This window comes from Tinamus guttatus, unplaced genomic scaffold (genome assembly GCF_059628265.1).
Source record: "Tinamus guttatus ecotype Peru unplaced genomic scaffold, ASM5962826v1 Tinamus_guttatus_pri_ptg000038l, whole genome shotgun sequence".
NCBI classification, from domain to species: Eukaryota; Metazoa; Chordata; class Aves; order Tinamiformes; family Tinamidae; genus Tinamus; species Tinamus guttatus.
Window position 1 is genome coordinate 784,549 of NW_028288572.1, and position 15,508 is coordinate 800,056.

General features: G+C 38.7%; 1 protein-coding gene across 1 annotated transcript in view; it reads left to right on the forward strand.

The window, feature by feature from the left end:
* AGO2 (argonaute RISC catalytic component 2) overlaps positions 1 to 15,508 on the forward strand; it is a 44,655-nt gene that overhangs the window by 28,308 nt on the left and 839 nt on the right. Inside the window, exons 7-18 of the mRNA XM_088534905.1 lie at positions 2,031 to 2,118; positions 2,904 to 3,051; positions 3,247 to 3,366; positions 3,730 to 3,852; positions 5,657 to 5,790; positions 7,468 to 7,652; positions 9,201 to 9,360; positions 11,256 to 11,346; positions 12,106 to 12,300; positions 13,299 to 13,433; positions 13,925 to 14,026; positions 15,056 to 15,255. Coding sequence (XP_088391031.1) covers positions 2,031 to 2,118; positions 2,904 to 3,051; positions 3,247 to 3,366; positions 3,730 to 3,852; positions 5,657 to 5,790; positions 7,468 to 7,652; positions 9,201 to 9,360; positions 11,256 to 11,346; positions 12,106 to 12,300; positions 13,299 to 13,433; positions 13,925 to 14,026; positions 15,056 to 15,255 — 1,681 coding nt within the window. The remainder of the gene's footprint in view (positions 1 to 2,030; positions 2,119 to 2,903; positions 3,052 to 3,246; positions 3,367 to 3,729; positions 3,853 to 5,656; positions 5,791 to 7,467; positions 7,653 to 9,200; positions 9,361 to 11,255; positions 11,347 to 12,105; positions 12,301 to 13,298; positions 13,434 to 13,924; positions 14,027 to 15,055; positions 15,256 to 15,508) is intronic.

Sequence of the window (15,508 nt, forward strand, 5' to 3'; positions counted from 1 at the left end):
AACCACATGTTCAGAAAGTTTTTCTGTAGCAGCTGATTTCTTTTTTTTATTTTGCCACAATAAACAGTGAACGCAGGCAAACCTAAGAAGCAAAAATCATTTTATTACTTGCATAAATATAATATATACTTACATATCTATGTACTTGCGTATATTCCAAGAATTTAGGAAGTCTACTGATTGGTTTTACATTTAAGCCTTTGGCTGCCCTTTTTTCCTCCTGTGTCAGCTTGAGCTCTGTAAATTTACAGAGTTACTTGGTGACTATAAGCAGAGTTGCATCAGTTGAGATTAATCAATGTATAAAGCCCTATTTTTATCATGAGTGTAAAATACTAACCAAGCATATTTATTTTTACTTAACCATATACACTTAGCGCTCAGGTGTGTACGTAAATTAGCACATATTAGAGAATCTGTGGCAATGATAATATGCACGTGCTTTTAGCCTGTGGCAAATATAGGCTAATTTTAATTAGCTTTGCCTTTAATGAAAGTGCTGCAGTAAAACCTTGAAGATGATACATTTTGCTTTAAGTTCAGGGATGAACTAAAGCTTCCTAGCAGATGGGTAGCAATTTATTGCACTGGAATTAGCTCCTGGCTTGTGGTTGTGCAAGCATCTCCTTTAACTGCATGTTTTCTTGACACAGCTCCATTTCTTTGTGCCTCAACCCAGCCTAAGCGTTTGATGTCTGAGAATATCTCAGTGCAAACTGCTCTGATCTTTTCGCCTGAGTATATAGAGCAACATCTCTTATTCTGTCAATCCCTTAAAAAATATATATATATATATATATGTTTTTCTTCCCACTTGAATATTGCTGTTCTTCCTCGTACCTAAAGGTTATATTTACTGTAGCTCTCTAACTCTTCTTGAAGTTTCCTCCATCCCCGTTTCTAAAATAAATAAAAGCTACAGATGCAAAAGTTTCATATTCCTTTTCCCCTTTTGCAACTCCTGATTCGATAGCGAAGATAAAATCTAGCTTTGAATGTCAATGGTTTCAGAATGTTTGTAAAATCCAGGACTGCATTGATATCTTTTAAATTACCTAGACTTCAATTTTTCCAATGACTGCCAAGTTTTACTAATAATTTGATGCTATGTTTTTTTTCATATTTCATACATATATTTTCCTAGGAAAAAAAAACAGTTATTCTAATAAGTAATGACTGAATCACAGAGTAAGTAGAGGGAATTATTGCTGTTTATGCTCACTGAATGGTCACTTACAATATTTCTTCTGAGAAATCGAAATCCTTCCTGTATATTTGCCTATGAGGTGACAGGCTGGTGATACACACATCGCTCTTAATGACTGTATATATCTGAGAAGGGTGACTATACTTTATGACAGGATTATGCTGAACATAAATGCTGTGCAAAAATAAGCAGACACTGAGTTGCAGATACTACTGTCATTTTTTCCGTGAGGATTTTCAGTCTTCAAATAAGAAATAGTCTTGAATTTTGAACAAAACTAGTCATAAGTTGTTTGAACTGAGGTAACAGTTTATCCTCTAGTGAAAATGTTATGATACAGGTTTCAGAGATGTTCATGGCAACTTGATAGTTACTGATGCTTTTGAGATAGTTGGCACCTGGAGCCCTGACAAGTAATATGGAAAGATCTGTAGGTTATTTGGCAAGTTACTGATGCCTTTAATAGGGAGGTTAAATATATGGTGTTATTCTGCAGCTTCATGAGCTTAACACACATGCAGATATACAAGGAATCTATGTCTACAGCTCCTTTGTTCCTAGTGCCTTACATTCAGCTTCCTCTCTCCAACAGTCTACCTCCATCTGGTTTTGTCTGAATATGAAAGCAATATAAATGAAAATGTGGTATGCAAGGTAATTTTGGGAGGGTAGTGGCAAATGGAAAAGTTTTCTGCATTGCATAGCTAGTTGTGCTGGTGGTGTTTTGGGCTGGAGAGTGTGCAGAGTGGGGACACTTCCCCCTTTTGGAGGGAATCCCCCTTGATTTTTGAAGAAATGGTGATACATGTTTCCCAATTTTTAGGTCTAAAGGTGGAGATAACACACTGTGGACAAATGAAAAGAAAGTACAGAGTGTGCAATGTTACCAGACGGCCAGCAAGTCACCAAACGTAAAGTATTTTGTTTCTTTTTGAATATGTGTTTATACGTTTAATCTCATGCTGTATGAGTACCTATCTTGTAAAATTATGCTTTGTTGGGTCAATAATTTTAAATATACCCCGGATTAATTTACCAGGCTTGCTGTTCTTTTTGTTCTGTTTTTTTTTTATAAAAACTTCAACCAGTCTTTTCATTTTTTGGACAGCTGCCTGTTTCATTTTTCTTTGTGGATTTCTTCAACCCAGGAAAAACAGAAAGCATAATACTCCCCAGAATTGTTGAATATGAATTTAATGTGAATTCGGATCAGGTTCTTAATCTTGCTAAGTACTGAGCAGTTTATCTCTCCAAGAAATCTTTTATCACTAACCAGGGATCTGCAGATAACTTCAAAATGGTATTGTTTTGTGAATCTTGTAGAGGAATGACTATATTCTGTGCATGGCATATCATAAAATGTAGGACTAAGCATTATAAATAAGCAGAAAATATTAGTTTTTGCTTCTAAGGCACCCAGTCTTAAGGAATAGCTTCAGCTATTGTTATTCAGCTTATGTTAAAGCTTCAGACATAACAAATCAACAAACGTTGGAGAAATTGCCTTCTCTGACACTGTTAAAAGACACTTGATAGTGGCTCCGATGAAATCTTAATTATAAAAAATACACTGACGTCATTTTAAAAAGAGAGGATGAATTTCCAGCAAACATAAGTTGTGCCAAGCGCACTGAGCGAGCCTGGGAAGGTGCTTTAGGTAACGCGGTGACTTATTTTCCCGTTTGATTTCCCACAGATTCCCACTTCAGCAGGAGAATGGACAAACAGTTGAATGCACTGTAGCTCAGTATTTTAAGGACAGGCACAAATTAGTTCTACGCTACCCTCATCTTCCATGTTTACAAGTCGGACAGGAGCAGAAACACACGTACCTCCCTCTCGAGGCAAGTAAACTTCTCTATAATACTGTATCATACATAATATATGCATCACGTGAGGGGAGGCAGAGAAAAAAGCCTGAACTCTTGGCAAATTGTGCTTTAACAGTAGCTAATTTTAGAAATCATGTAAGTAAGCAGAAAAAAATATATAACATTTGCAATTTTTTTTTTAACTCAAGCTTTGTGGGGCTGTTTCAGGTGTGCAACATAGTGGCAGGACAGAGATGCATAAAAAAACTGACAGACAATCAGACTTCCACTATGATTCGGGCAACCGCCCGCTCGGCACCTGATCGCCAAGAAGAGATTAGCAAATTGGTGAGTGCTCTGGGGAGCAGAGTGGGGTAGCAAACCTCCTCCTGCTGCTACAAGAGACTGGCTAGGAGTTGTTGGTAGTTTTTGGAAGACTTTTTCTGTTGGAGAAATTTTCAAATTTCAATTCCATTTTTTGATTTCTGTTAATTTTCAATTAATTGTTTTTTTCACTTTATTTCAAATTTTGAAGGCAAGTATCCAAGTGGAATTAACAGAGGCTCGGGTTGCTTGGCATCACCCACATGTAGGGACACCTCTTCAAGTTTGAATACCCCTGAAAATGTTAAATCTCATGAAAAGAGCTTTCTTTATCTCTTTTTTTTTTTTTTTTTTTTGTAAGCAATATCTCCTTCCTTTAAATTCCAGATGCGGAGTGCGAGTTTCAACACTGACCCTTATGTTCGTGAGTTTGGGATAATGGTCAAAGACGAGATGACCGATGTGACCGGCAGAGTCCTGCAGCCTCCCTCAATCCTCTACGGAGGCCGGGTACGTCGAACCAGCCCTGCATGACCTGTGAGCAAGGGATTACCAGCTGTGCTAGCTTCTCTAATGTGCTCCTAAAAGGTTTTTAATTGAACGAAATTGGATGTAGAGGGGTAAAATCATGATTGGTAAAATGTTTAGTAGGTCCTTCCACCCCTCCCCCTCCACTTTTTTTAAATTTTCATCCTTAAACTTAGAGTTCTTTGTGATATGTTACCTCTCTCATCACAAAACTAGGGAAAAAATACGTATTTTTCACTTAAGTGAATGGTTCATATTTTTCATTTGATATGAATGTATAAATCATATTGTATTTCTCACTATTTTGGGGGATTTTGCAAGGAGAAAATCACAAACAGGAGTTCAAATCAGTGCATAGTGCATATAGAAAAGAACAGAGAGAAATTCTGGGTTTATTTATTTATTTATTTATTTTTGCCTCCTTTAACACTGAAATCTTCTGCCTGAACCTCAGGTTGGGTTTAGAGATTTCTGGGGCAAACAGCTGTGTTTAGGACAACTGTCTTAAGGTATTAGCTCTATCAGCATGTTATTCTCCAGAGGCACCACTTCCTCTTGGAGCATTTGACAGGTTCTTTGCTTTAAAATGGCCCATCACGTGGTCGCTATCATACCTACCCTTGCTCTTGCTTTTTCCAAAAAAGCTTAAGAAACAGGATTTTTTTTAATCAGTTGGGTATTTATATTTTTTTAATCGATTACGTAATGTAATGCCTCCTTTTTCTCTGCAAGAGTGTGAGTAATACCTATGATAAAATAGCTTGTGGAGACCTCTGCTGCACGTCACGTGAATGAAACCTTGCAGCTGGAAATAGCTCTGTTCCCAGGCACAAATCAGACCGTCCCCTCCATAAACCTGCCCTGGGGAGAGATCTTGAGCCTCCCCCTTAACGTTCTTCAGACCAGACAGATTAGCTCAAACCTTCCCTCCCTGCCAAGTTGAGTTAACCCAGCTGCCTCCGCCTGATCCCGATTAGGGAGAGAGCTCCCATGAACTTCAATGGCACCAGGAAAGCGGGAACAAAACCTCAGAGGCAGATAAATGGTGACACGTCGGGGTGGCGGTGGGTCTGCCTTTAGCCAACACAACTCCTTGCAAAGTGAATTAGCAAATGTGACTTGGCCTTTGCTGGTAAATGAAGGGCAGAGACTGCAGTGACTTGTGCAAAACAGCCAGTGGACACTAAGACTTATTAAGGTAATTAACATCAGCGGAATCACTTTAGTCGTCTTATTATGTCCCTTATCCTCTTGATAATCCATCACAATAATGTCTACTCGATAGGAGAAAGAGTGTTACACAGGTCAGAGTTCAATAAGCAGCCATCTCTCATCAGCTCTTTCACTTTTTTATTCCAAGTGACCTTGAACCACTATTTGTCTCCCTTTACCGATGCGTAAAACGTCAATAATACTTGAATGAAGTCCCTCAAGTGTCGGGAAGCTGAACTAATCCTTGCCAAGTTCACTGAGCAGTTGTGAAGACACTGCAGTGCATTCCTCTTACTACTATTTCCCTGTTGTGACTCTCTGACTTTATATGTAATTTTACTTGCTGATAATTTATATAACCATTATCATCAATAAAAATGAGTTTATAATCACCTTACGCTTTACCTTCTCCCAGAATAGCAGCCTCTCTTTTTAAGATAGGATAGAGATTTTAACAACAGAGAACAACCTGAGACTATTAATAGCCTCCAAATTAGAGGACAGCAGGACAGTAACTGGTTTTTGCTACTTAAAATTGTTTTTTGCATAATTTTTTTTTTCTTTCCGCTTCCAGAATAAAGCAATTGCCACACCAGTTCAAGGTGTTTGGGACATGAGGAATAAGCAGTTTCACACTGGAATTGAAATAAAAGTTTGGGCAATTGCATGCTTTGCTCCTCAGCGCCAGTGCACTGAAGTTCATCTTAAGTAAGTGTGTTTCCTAAGAGGATGGTTTTATTACGTATTCGTCATGTAGGGAAGTGCTATTGCAGTTGTTTGTTTATTAGCTATATATACATATTGTTTGTTTAACATATTTCCAAATGTCTGTAACACTGTTTTAGATGCTCTAGCTGAGCTTTCAGTGTCCTGGGTTTTGAAGGTATCGTTTTGTACCGTGCAAACACAATTTCAAAAATCAATATTAAAAAATCCTCAGCATCAGCAGCAGCTTGCAGTGTATGGCCAGTTTCCTATCCCGGTGAAGCCTTAGCAGAGAGTTAAAGATCATTAAGGAACAATGGGGACTGTTGAAATGTGGCAGTGAACAGTGATTATCACTAAGTATTTCTCGATACTGTAAACTAGCATCGATGGTCTTATGTCTCAATTTAAGTATATACCTGAAAGGGGCAGAAAAAAAAACAACAAACAATCACAAATCCATCTGTGTCGAACCTGTTTAAAAGGTAAAATTTAATGCAGAGCAATCAAATTTTGCTCTCCAGTTTTCTCCCTACTACAGGTACAGTGATGTATCAACCCCTGTGTTTACAAGATCAGCTTGTTGTTTTGCTGACCTTGAGCATATGAATGAAACTGTCTTTTGAAATATGGTTTCTCTGTTTTTTGGGGCACAAATAAATCAAGACTGTTTTTAAAAGTGACACCTACCTGCAAGATAACGAGATCAAACAATTTGAGCTTAGATGGACTTTGTCCTCATCCTTAAAGGAAGTTCTTTCATGCTGAGAATTTCTCTGCATCCCGTCCCAACAAGATGCATCTTGTTGAGCAAGTTGAAACTTAGCTGCTGTCGAGTCGTTGAGTCCCTAGCTTGGAGTGACCACCTTCAAAATCCCTAAATGTCTTCAAAACATTTGACTTCAACTCTTGGGAGCAGTGAAATCACCTTTCCTATTAGAAATCATTCTTGTGGATAGATTTCTATAAAAACAGTTTAAAAAGATGTAGCATTTCAGGCTTGTTTATCCTGCTGCTGCTTATTTCTGCTTTCAGTGGGGCCTGTTTTGCCAGGGAAAGGGTGCAACATGCCTCTTTTGGCAAGAAGTCAAAAGCTGCAGGGCTGAGGCTCATGTTCTTTCATGGTCCCTGAGAATAACTTTGGATATAGAAGAAACAAAAACTTCACATCCTCTTAAGTGGGCAGGATTGTTACCTGGCAGCCTTCCATGAAAACAGGCAACTTCTTAAGCACCTGTGGGGACATCTGCTCCAAAATAAGAAAAGGTCTTGGGCAGCGTTGGTGATAGTTTAAGATTGCTACCAGGGAACATGAAGTATTGCAGAGGTGGCTATCCAAAATGATGTTACTGTAGTGTTTTTCCCCAAAAGTAGCTCTCACTATGTTTCCCATCATCAGAACTGATGGGATGGAGTACTTTATTTTCCTTGCAAATGAAGTTTTTCCTAAGAGTGTTATTTACACAAGGCGTTTGATGATCTCCCTCTCTTTTTCCTTCAGTTGCCAAATAGGGAAAGCCGTTTATTTAGAAACAAAATCTGTGTTTGTTTGTTTTTTTTTTTTTATACAGCAAAACTTTTCAAGTATAACAGTATAACAATAATTTTCCATTAAAAATGAGCACCAAGTCAAAATGTTTTTTTTGCCATCAAAGAGCCTAATGTTCGGGTGTCCTCCAGGTCCTTTACGGAACAGCTGAGGAAGATTTCCCGGGATGCAGGGATGCCCATCCAGGGGCAGCCCTGTTTCTGCAAATATGCCCAGGGAGCCGACAGCGTGGAGCCCATGTTCAGGCACCTCAAAAACACCTACACGGGGCTGCAGCTCGTCGTGGTCATTCTGCCAGGGAAAACACCAGTCTACGGTGAGTACCTGCAAATCATGAGCGTGTGTGTGTGCCAGCCACCCTTCCATGTGTTTGTGTGAAGTGTCTGCATGGCAGAAGTTGAACTTTGTGCAAATTCCATGTACAGACAGGCTGTGCATCAATTTTATTCCTTTTCTTGTGCTGCGTGATGATCCTTCACATTAATGCTGCAGTTTGTGTTTTTATTTTCCATTTCAGTTTGCTGCATTACTTTCTCCTTTCTGTTTGCCCTTTCATATCCATCCTGTTCGTGATGCATCCAATTAGTGAGAAGGCTAAAATCAAGGCTTTTTATAAAATTGTTAAAAAAAATTCCAGTGGTTTCAAATTTACTTGCAGCAAGTTGTGTGCTAAAAGCTCTAAGCGAGGGAGTGAACTCAAAACCTGTGTGTAGCTTTTAAAACATCTTTGCTGACTCAGCCTTTGGCAAAAACCTGCCTGAAGAGGAAGATTTCTGCCAGTGGATTTTTTCCTGTTGTTTTACCTTTTAACTCTTGGGTTGCAAGGACACAAACATGCATAAGTTTATATAAACTCAGCGACATTGAACCGTTTCAGAAGCAGATTGGTAATTTGTCCATTTTACAGGGCTCATCCCTATTGTTTTCATACCCTTCAGACAAACCATGTGTTTTGTTTTTAGTTAGCTCGTCCTGTACAAAAAACTGCTCCATTTTCTGTCCTGCTCTGCCCCATTGCAGGATCATCTACCTTTTTTCCTCCTGTGGTTTCTAAGGCTCACACTCAGCTACTGGCTCAGAGCAAACCTGCAGCTGCAGATTTGGTCCCCTCCATCCCATCCCAAACCTCTCTCCCCTCGACTGAGTTTAGCAGAATTCCCTCTGGTGATGTCAAAGGGAGAACTGCCCTTTCTCAAAAAAAGGCAGTATTGCTTCAATTCCTTTAGAGTCTGAATTTCTTATTTTCCAGAATGTCAGGTTATGGTGCTCTCAGAGCCTGCAGTCTCAGTTTTATTATTAACAGGAGACTCTGTTTAAACATTTGAAGAGCGAAACTCTCAATGAGTTCCTTGTGGAGTGTTTATGGGCCATCCTTTGCTCATCTGTCCACTTCTTATGTGAGTCAGGGTTAACACTGATGAAGTGATAAACTGGGAGGACGATGTTCATGGGTTGGCTGAGTATTACTTACCACTTTTATTAAGTTTGCATTTTTTGTCCAGCATTTAATGACAAAATAACTGTTCATCCCAGTGTTTTTTTTTTTTTTTTTTACATAGCCTGACTTCACTAGTCAAAGTTTCTTCTGAAACACAAAAACTCTGAAATTACAGTTAGTGTAATTTGAAACAACTCATAGTTAAGATTTAAAAAAAAAAAAAGTTGGAATTAGGACTCTGTACTGTCAGCGGGTAGAAGTGAGAGAAGATTTGCTTGGAGACTGGGATTTTTCTTTATTTTTCATGTTTACAGAAAAAAAAGGAACCACTTTGCTAGAACTCTAAGAGTAGTGAATTAGTCTCCTTCAGCTTTTGATTAGCAGTGTGCAAATATTTTATTTTTACTCTTGCCTTTCTCTTTGCAGCGGAGGTGAAGCGTGTTGGTGACACAGTGCTGGGAATGGCCACGCAGTGTGTCCAGATGAAAAATGTACAAAGAACAACACCACAAACCCTTTCCAACCTTTGCTTAAAAATAAACGTGAAATTAGGGGGTGTAAATAATATTTTGCTGCCACAGGGAAGGTAAGAGCTTTCAGAGAAGAGGGTTTTGTATTACAAAGAGAATGCAGACCATATTGACATAATATAGGTGCTTTTATCTGTAGCTGATAGCACTGTTTTCTTTTATGGGACTCTAGACAAAATATCTTTGGGGTTCTAGCAGGGTCTTGCAAAAGTTGAGTTATAAACACTGGAAAAAAAATAGCTCTTCCACTTGAGAAGGATAGGAAAAAACAATAAAAATAATATTACTTATATTTGAAAAGATAAAAGTTGGGAGCAGAAATGATTAATTGCCAGTTTACTTTGCAGTTCTGTATTGTTACTACAGTTCTTTAGCTGACCACTAATACATACTGTATTAGTACATACTGTATTTAATTCTACTGTGATATACTCTGGAAAGTTGCTTGGATGCTATGGAATTCCATAGTTAACAGATCATTCAGTTCTTGTATACTTGATTAGAGTGACAGTGAAATATCCTCTTATTTGTAAAAACAAATGGACCCTGTTGCTCAAGATTTTATCAAGATCTGTTGCATTTATGTATCACTTAATAATAAATGCTCTCAGTTTGAATCTTTTTATCAGTTTTATGGAAAAAAAATCTATTACAAAGAATTCTGATGGAAAAAAAAATGAACAAAATTGAGCTTGTTTTATCCTACCTGCATAGAATAGGGAGGGCTAGGATAAAGGTAGGTATAGCTAGTTCAATCAAAATGAGCAGCAAGGTCTCTACTTCAGTCAAAAGATGGAATTTTTGCAATCCTTGCATGTCAAGCTGTAGAGAGCTCAAGGAATAACCTGCTGTATCATTCCTGGGATCCCATTTCAAAGAAGTGAACGCCCTGTTTGGCTCAGATAAGCAAATGTTCACTTCATATTTAGGCTAGTCGCAAGGCAGCTGCTGAAAAACAATCCACAACAAGCACTTAGGGGAAAACAAGAGTGTTATCGAGGGGGTACATTTTGTGTACATTTTAAATTCTGTTTAAATCATGCTTAAATTCTAAATATGGTCTGCTTGAATAGTGTGCTTGTCTAAGCCTCCTCTAGTAAAGCATTTAAGAATAATTACAGAGCATTCACCTCCTTATAGAAGCTGCTGTGGAAACAAAAATAGGCCCACACCGTATCAACAGTTTTGTGTCACTTTCATAAATAGCAGTTTTCTGCTCTGTGGTAACAACAGTAACTTGGCCAAAAAATTGGGTTCTGCTTTTTATACCAACAAATTATCCATTCATGAAAATGGAGTTAAATGAAAGGAGAAAGGAAAAGACAGCACAAGTACATATAACACCCAGGAGACTGGCAAAGGGTTTCGGGGGTTAAAATTAGTGGTGCAGTGTTCTGGTGTTCTACTTTTGGTGCCGTAAAGTAACCTCATGATTTTTTAAAACTTAGAAATTTATTTCTTAAAAATCTATTTTTATAAATAGTATATGTAACATCCAGATTTTTCATACGTCCTTACGGAGGCTGTTTTTCCTTTTTGTATGCAAAAATACGTATATACACAAATCTTTAATTTTGAAGATTTCTTTTGATCCTAAGAGAACAGATTTAATCTCTTTTGCAGTTCAGGGCATGGAGGAGGCAATTTTTTGGCTTGAACTTAAAAATATTTTTTCAACCTCTTTTTTTTTTTTTTTTTTGAATAGAAAAGTTACCAGTTTGCAATTAGCCGCACTTGAAAAATATATGCAAGTACTTAGTATCTAGCATGAAAACCCTGATCAGGAGTTTTGTGTCTTGCCTCAGGACAAATGACCCCTTCTGGGCAAGTGCAAGTTGTTGGCTAATTCTTGTCCCTCCTGCAGGAGTGTGAAGTGCTATTTATTTGAGTTATAATATGCTCTAACACAAGCTGCCTTGCTGCTTTGACAAAGCCACTTTTTCTTTTTCAGACCATCAGTATTTCAGCAGCCTGTTATATTCCTTGGTGCAGATGTAACTCATCCGCCAGCTGGGGATGGAAAGAAGCCTTCTATTGCTGCAGTGAGTAAACTGCAATAATCTTTAACTCTGCTCTCCCCAGCTGCTCTGATTTGATGCATTTCTTTCAGTTTGTTGCTTGCTCTCAAATACTTAGAATTTCTCTTCTTATTATTGCCTAATTACAGCACTGTGTATTATTTTTCTGCAGAATCTAATGAAACTTTGGGGATCTTGCTCTGAAGTAACTACTTAAATCTATGTATTCACTTGTAAAGTGCCTGAGATGCTAATACACGGAGGAGCTTCTCCTACTGGTGATCTCTAAGAAGTCAGAGTGTCTTTAAAACTGCCTTGCAGCAGTTAAAAATATTTTTTAAATTGTCCCTTACTGTTAGTGAATTATGCTGGTCCTGTTGTGTTTTTTCTGTTGATTCTCTCTTCCAGGCAAAGCAAATTGTGCACTGATCTCTCAAATATTCACTCCTGGCGTAGATGAAAAGGCCTTTGACTTATTGTGTTACATTAAACACATCTTTTGAACTACGAACATTTGTTTATTTAAAAAAATAAATACAAATGTGTCCAGAGAAAGTCAGGTAGAGCTGTACTTAGTGTGTTACCACAGACAGAGAACGCTCAAAGCATTTCCCAAGCTTAATTATGATTTTGACTGTGTCTTTGGTCAAACCTAAAGATTGTAAGATACTGTTAAAAATAGTCATTTTCATAACTTTTATTCAAATGCTTTCAAGTTTGGCTTGGTGGTTTGCTTTGGCTTGGATTTAAGCTTGGTGGTGTTCTTATTTATTTTGTGAACAGGTTGTAGGGAGCATGGATGCTCATCCGAATCGTTACTGTGCCACTGTCCGGGTCCAGCAGCACCGCCAAGAAATCATCCAGGATTTGGCTGCCATGGTCAGGGAGCTGCTTATTCAGTTCTACAAATCAACCAGATTTAAACCAACTCGCATTATTTTCTACCGAGATGGTGTTTCCGAGGGGCAGTTCCAACAGGTTACTCTTTTTTTTTTCTGAAGCTTTTGAATATGTAGCTTTGTGCCAGACTTTCTGTTCTACGTGGTCCTGTGCAGTGGAGCAGTGAAAAGAGGGGTATGGGTCCAACAGATATGTTGGACGCTACCCATGAGGAGCAGAAAAAGTCTTTGCATATTTTTCAGGAGCTTTTCGTATCTTTTCTCCTTAAAATACTTCCCTTTGCACAAATAAATGGTCAAGTACAATTTTAATGCTGTGAGGCATTGAATGTATGTGACTTATTCAAGATATTTAGTCAGATTCGTTCTCATAGCTTTTCTGTACCATTCGTGTTCTAAATGTGAGCTAGTATTCTTATTTCTTCCCTAGAATTTATAAATCCCATATTTTTCCCTTGTCACTATTCATTTATTCCCTGTAAACTTTAACAGGTATCTTCTTGTATTTATTTTGCTTCTGTATGAACTTCAGGGCTTTTTCTCTCCCTAATACTGATTTTTCCATTTATTGCTGTTTTCCACTGTATATTTCATTCATAGCTAAGGTAATTATGATAAACAAAAAGCAACAATTTTGAATTTTATAAGACTTTTTTTTTCATTTTTTATTGGTTCTCGTAGTCACCACACGAGTTCACAAAACTAGGAAACAGCATCCACTTCAGCAGTTCTGGATTTTACTCCTTGAACTAGTCTGAAAAATAATTAGGCTGTTGTGTATTCAACAATGAAATTAAATGTTCATTTGTAGCTGGCAGTTAAAAAGATTTTGACATTCAACTTGGTCCAAGCCTCATGCTTAGAGTTGTACAAATATGGAAGCTGATTCTGGCTGCTTTTAAACTGTTGCTCTAAAACTGGTGCTCTAAATTGTTCTCATCAAGTGAAGAAATGAAGATTTGAACCCGCATACACTTCATCATTCTGAGTGACAAAGCAAGAAAGGATGTTATAAATGAGAGTAATTAATAGAAAACTGTCTTTCATATCTGTCACACTCTTATTTTTATGATTCAGGTTCTCCACCACGAGTTGCTGGCCATTAGGGAAGCCTGTATTAAGCTGGAGAAGGATTACCAGCCTGGGATTACGTTTATAGTTGTGCAGAAGAGGCATCACACCAGGCTCTTCTGCACAGATAAAAACGAACGGGTAGGTTGTAATCTGTGACTAGCTGAGCTGCCCTCACCCTGCATTTAAAAATCATTGCTTAACCAAATAGTAAGGGGCTGGTTGGAGGAAGTGCTACAAGTGAAGTGGTGGGATCTTTCTGCCTGAACAGGCAAACCTTCATTTTCTGTTTTTATTTAAAAAAAAGGCCCGAGGCTTTTATGAAAACACAGCAGAATGTGCTTTCAACGTGTCTGTAAATCCTTTTTTTTTTTTTTTTTTTCTGGGGACAATTTATCAAGTTCTTCAGGTGCCCTTTCAGTTTTTGGACTGGCTCAAGTTCCTCAATGGTTGAGATTCATTTTCACTGGTCCCTTTTTCACTTTTTGCTTTTTAATTATCTTAAGATAATTAAATCCTCAAATCTGTGCTACAGTTATCTTACAATCTGGGTTTTGTTTCTCTTTTTACTGCCCAACTAAAGAGAAGAGCTTATCTGTGTCTTACTAAATGGGCACTTTTTGTTCTCGCAGGTTGGAAAAAGTGGAAACATTCCAGCTGGCACCACAGTGGACACAAAAATCACCCATCCATCAGAATTTGACTTCTACCTATGCAGCCACGCAGGGATTCAGGTAGGGCGTCCTGGGTGGGTGCAGTCTTTGAATGATAACACTGGGCACTTACACAGATGACCAAGGATGCAACTTCTGAGTATTCCTGGCTCATCCATGATGCTCTTCTGTGATTCTTAAAACCCAAAAGAAGGAACAACTCAAGTGATACGAAGCTCAGCCTGTGCATTTAGTTTGCTGAGCTTCACTCCTGGCTGGCTGCTCTCTAAATAGCAGCAAGGTTGGCTGGCTGTTCCACAAAGCTGCTTCTGGATTAATGGAGCATTCCCTAAAATATCCTTGCTCTCTCCATGGACTGAAAAAGGAGTCTAAGATTGATAACACACATATATAGATAAGCACCTTAATACCATATACATACATATATATATATATGTGTGTGTGTGTGTGTATATATGTGTGTATATATATATATATGTATATCACCTTAATTTCATTCCTTGCCCTTTTGCTTTCTGGAAATCACCTCATTTCTGTAGCTAAAAGTTATAAGAGACAAAGTGCCTCTTGCATTAGATTCACTTGAAATGTGTATCCAATTGCTAGGACACGACTAGCACTTTTGGGTATCACCATTGTAGTTTTGTGTTTTCCTGTGATCTCTTCTCTGCAATCAGAAACAGCAACAATTAAACAGCAGCAAGAGGACTAGATGTCAAAATGTAATGCTCTTCTATAAAAGAGTCTTCAACATAGGCACTGATTAAATTGCAGTTAGCTATTAATGGTTTTCCTAGACCTACCTGTCAGATCAATGCTTCACAGGATCAAAATACACTTCAGAAAGAGTGTTTGAGGAACAGATCAAACTTGAGCAAATGCAGCCCTTGTTCAAAAATGCAAAGGGATTAGTTATGTGGGGAGCAGTGAGGGAGCTTGGTGCCTTTTTAAAGGAACAAAAAATGCTGCATTATGTAATTTTACATAATTTTGAGGAAGTAGCCAGTTACACTGCAGTTCACCTGGCAGGGTGGGAATCGGAGGAGATGTTTTTGGGGTGCTCATGTCCTCGGTGGTCCCTGCCTGCAGGGAACAAGCAGACCTTCTCATTACCACGTGCTCTGGGACGACAACCGCTTCTCCTCGGACGAGCTGCAGATCCTCACCTACCAGCTGTGCCACACGTACGTGCGCTGCACGCGCTCCGTCTCCATCCCCGCGCCCGCCTACTACGCCCACCTGGTGGCCTTCAGAGCCCGGTACCATCTGGTGGACAAGGAACACGATAGGTGAGTTGGGGCATTCTGAGCTTTTGCGTGGTTTGAAGGCGGTGGGAAGGATGCGGAGTCGCTAGCTCGAGGATCAGTGGTACCCTCAGGTAGCAGCCTGAGGGTAAATTTGGTAAATTTGGTCTTTCCACTGAACTACACTATGAAACAGCAGAAGATGCTTCCGTATCCTGCTGTTCTTTCTGCTATTCCAGAACTTGAGTGGTGCTTTTAATAGCATTCACTTTAGAGCCTTCAGAAGCGTTTGATGTGA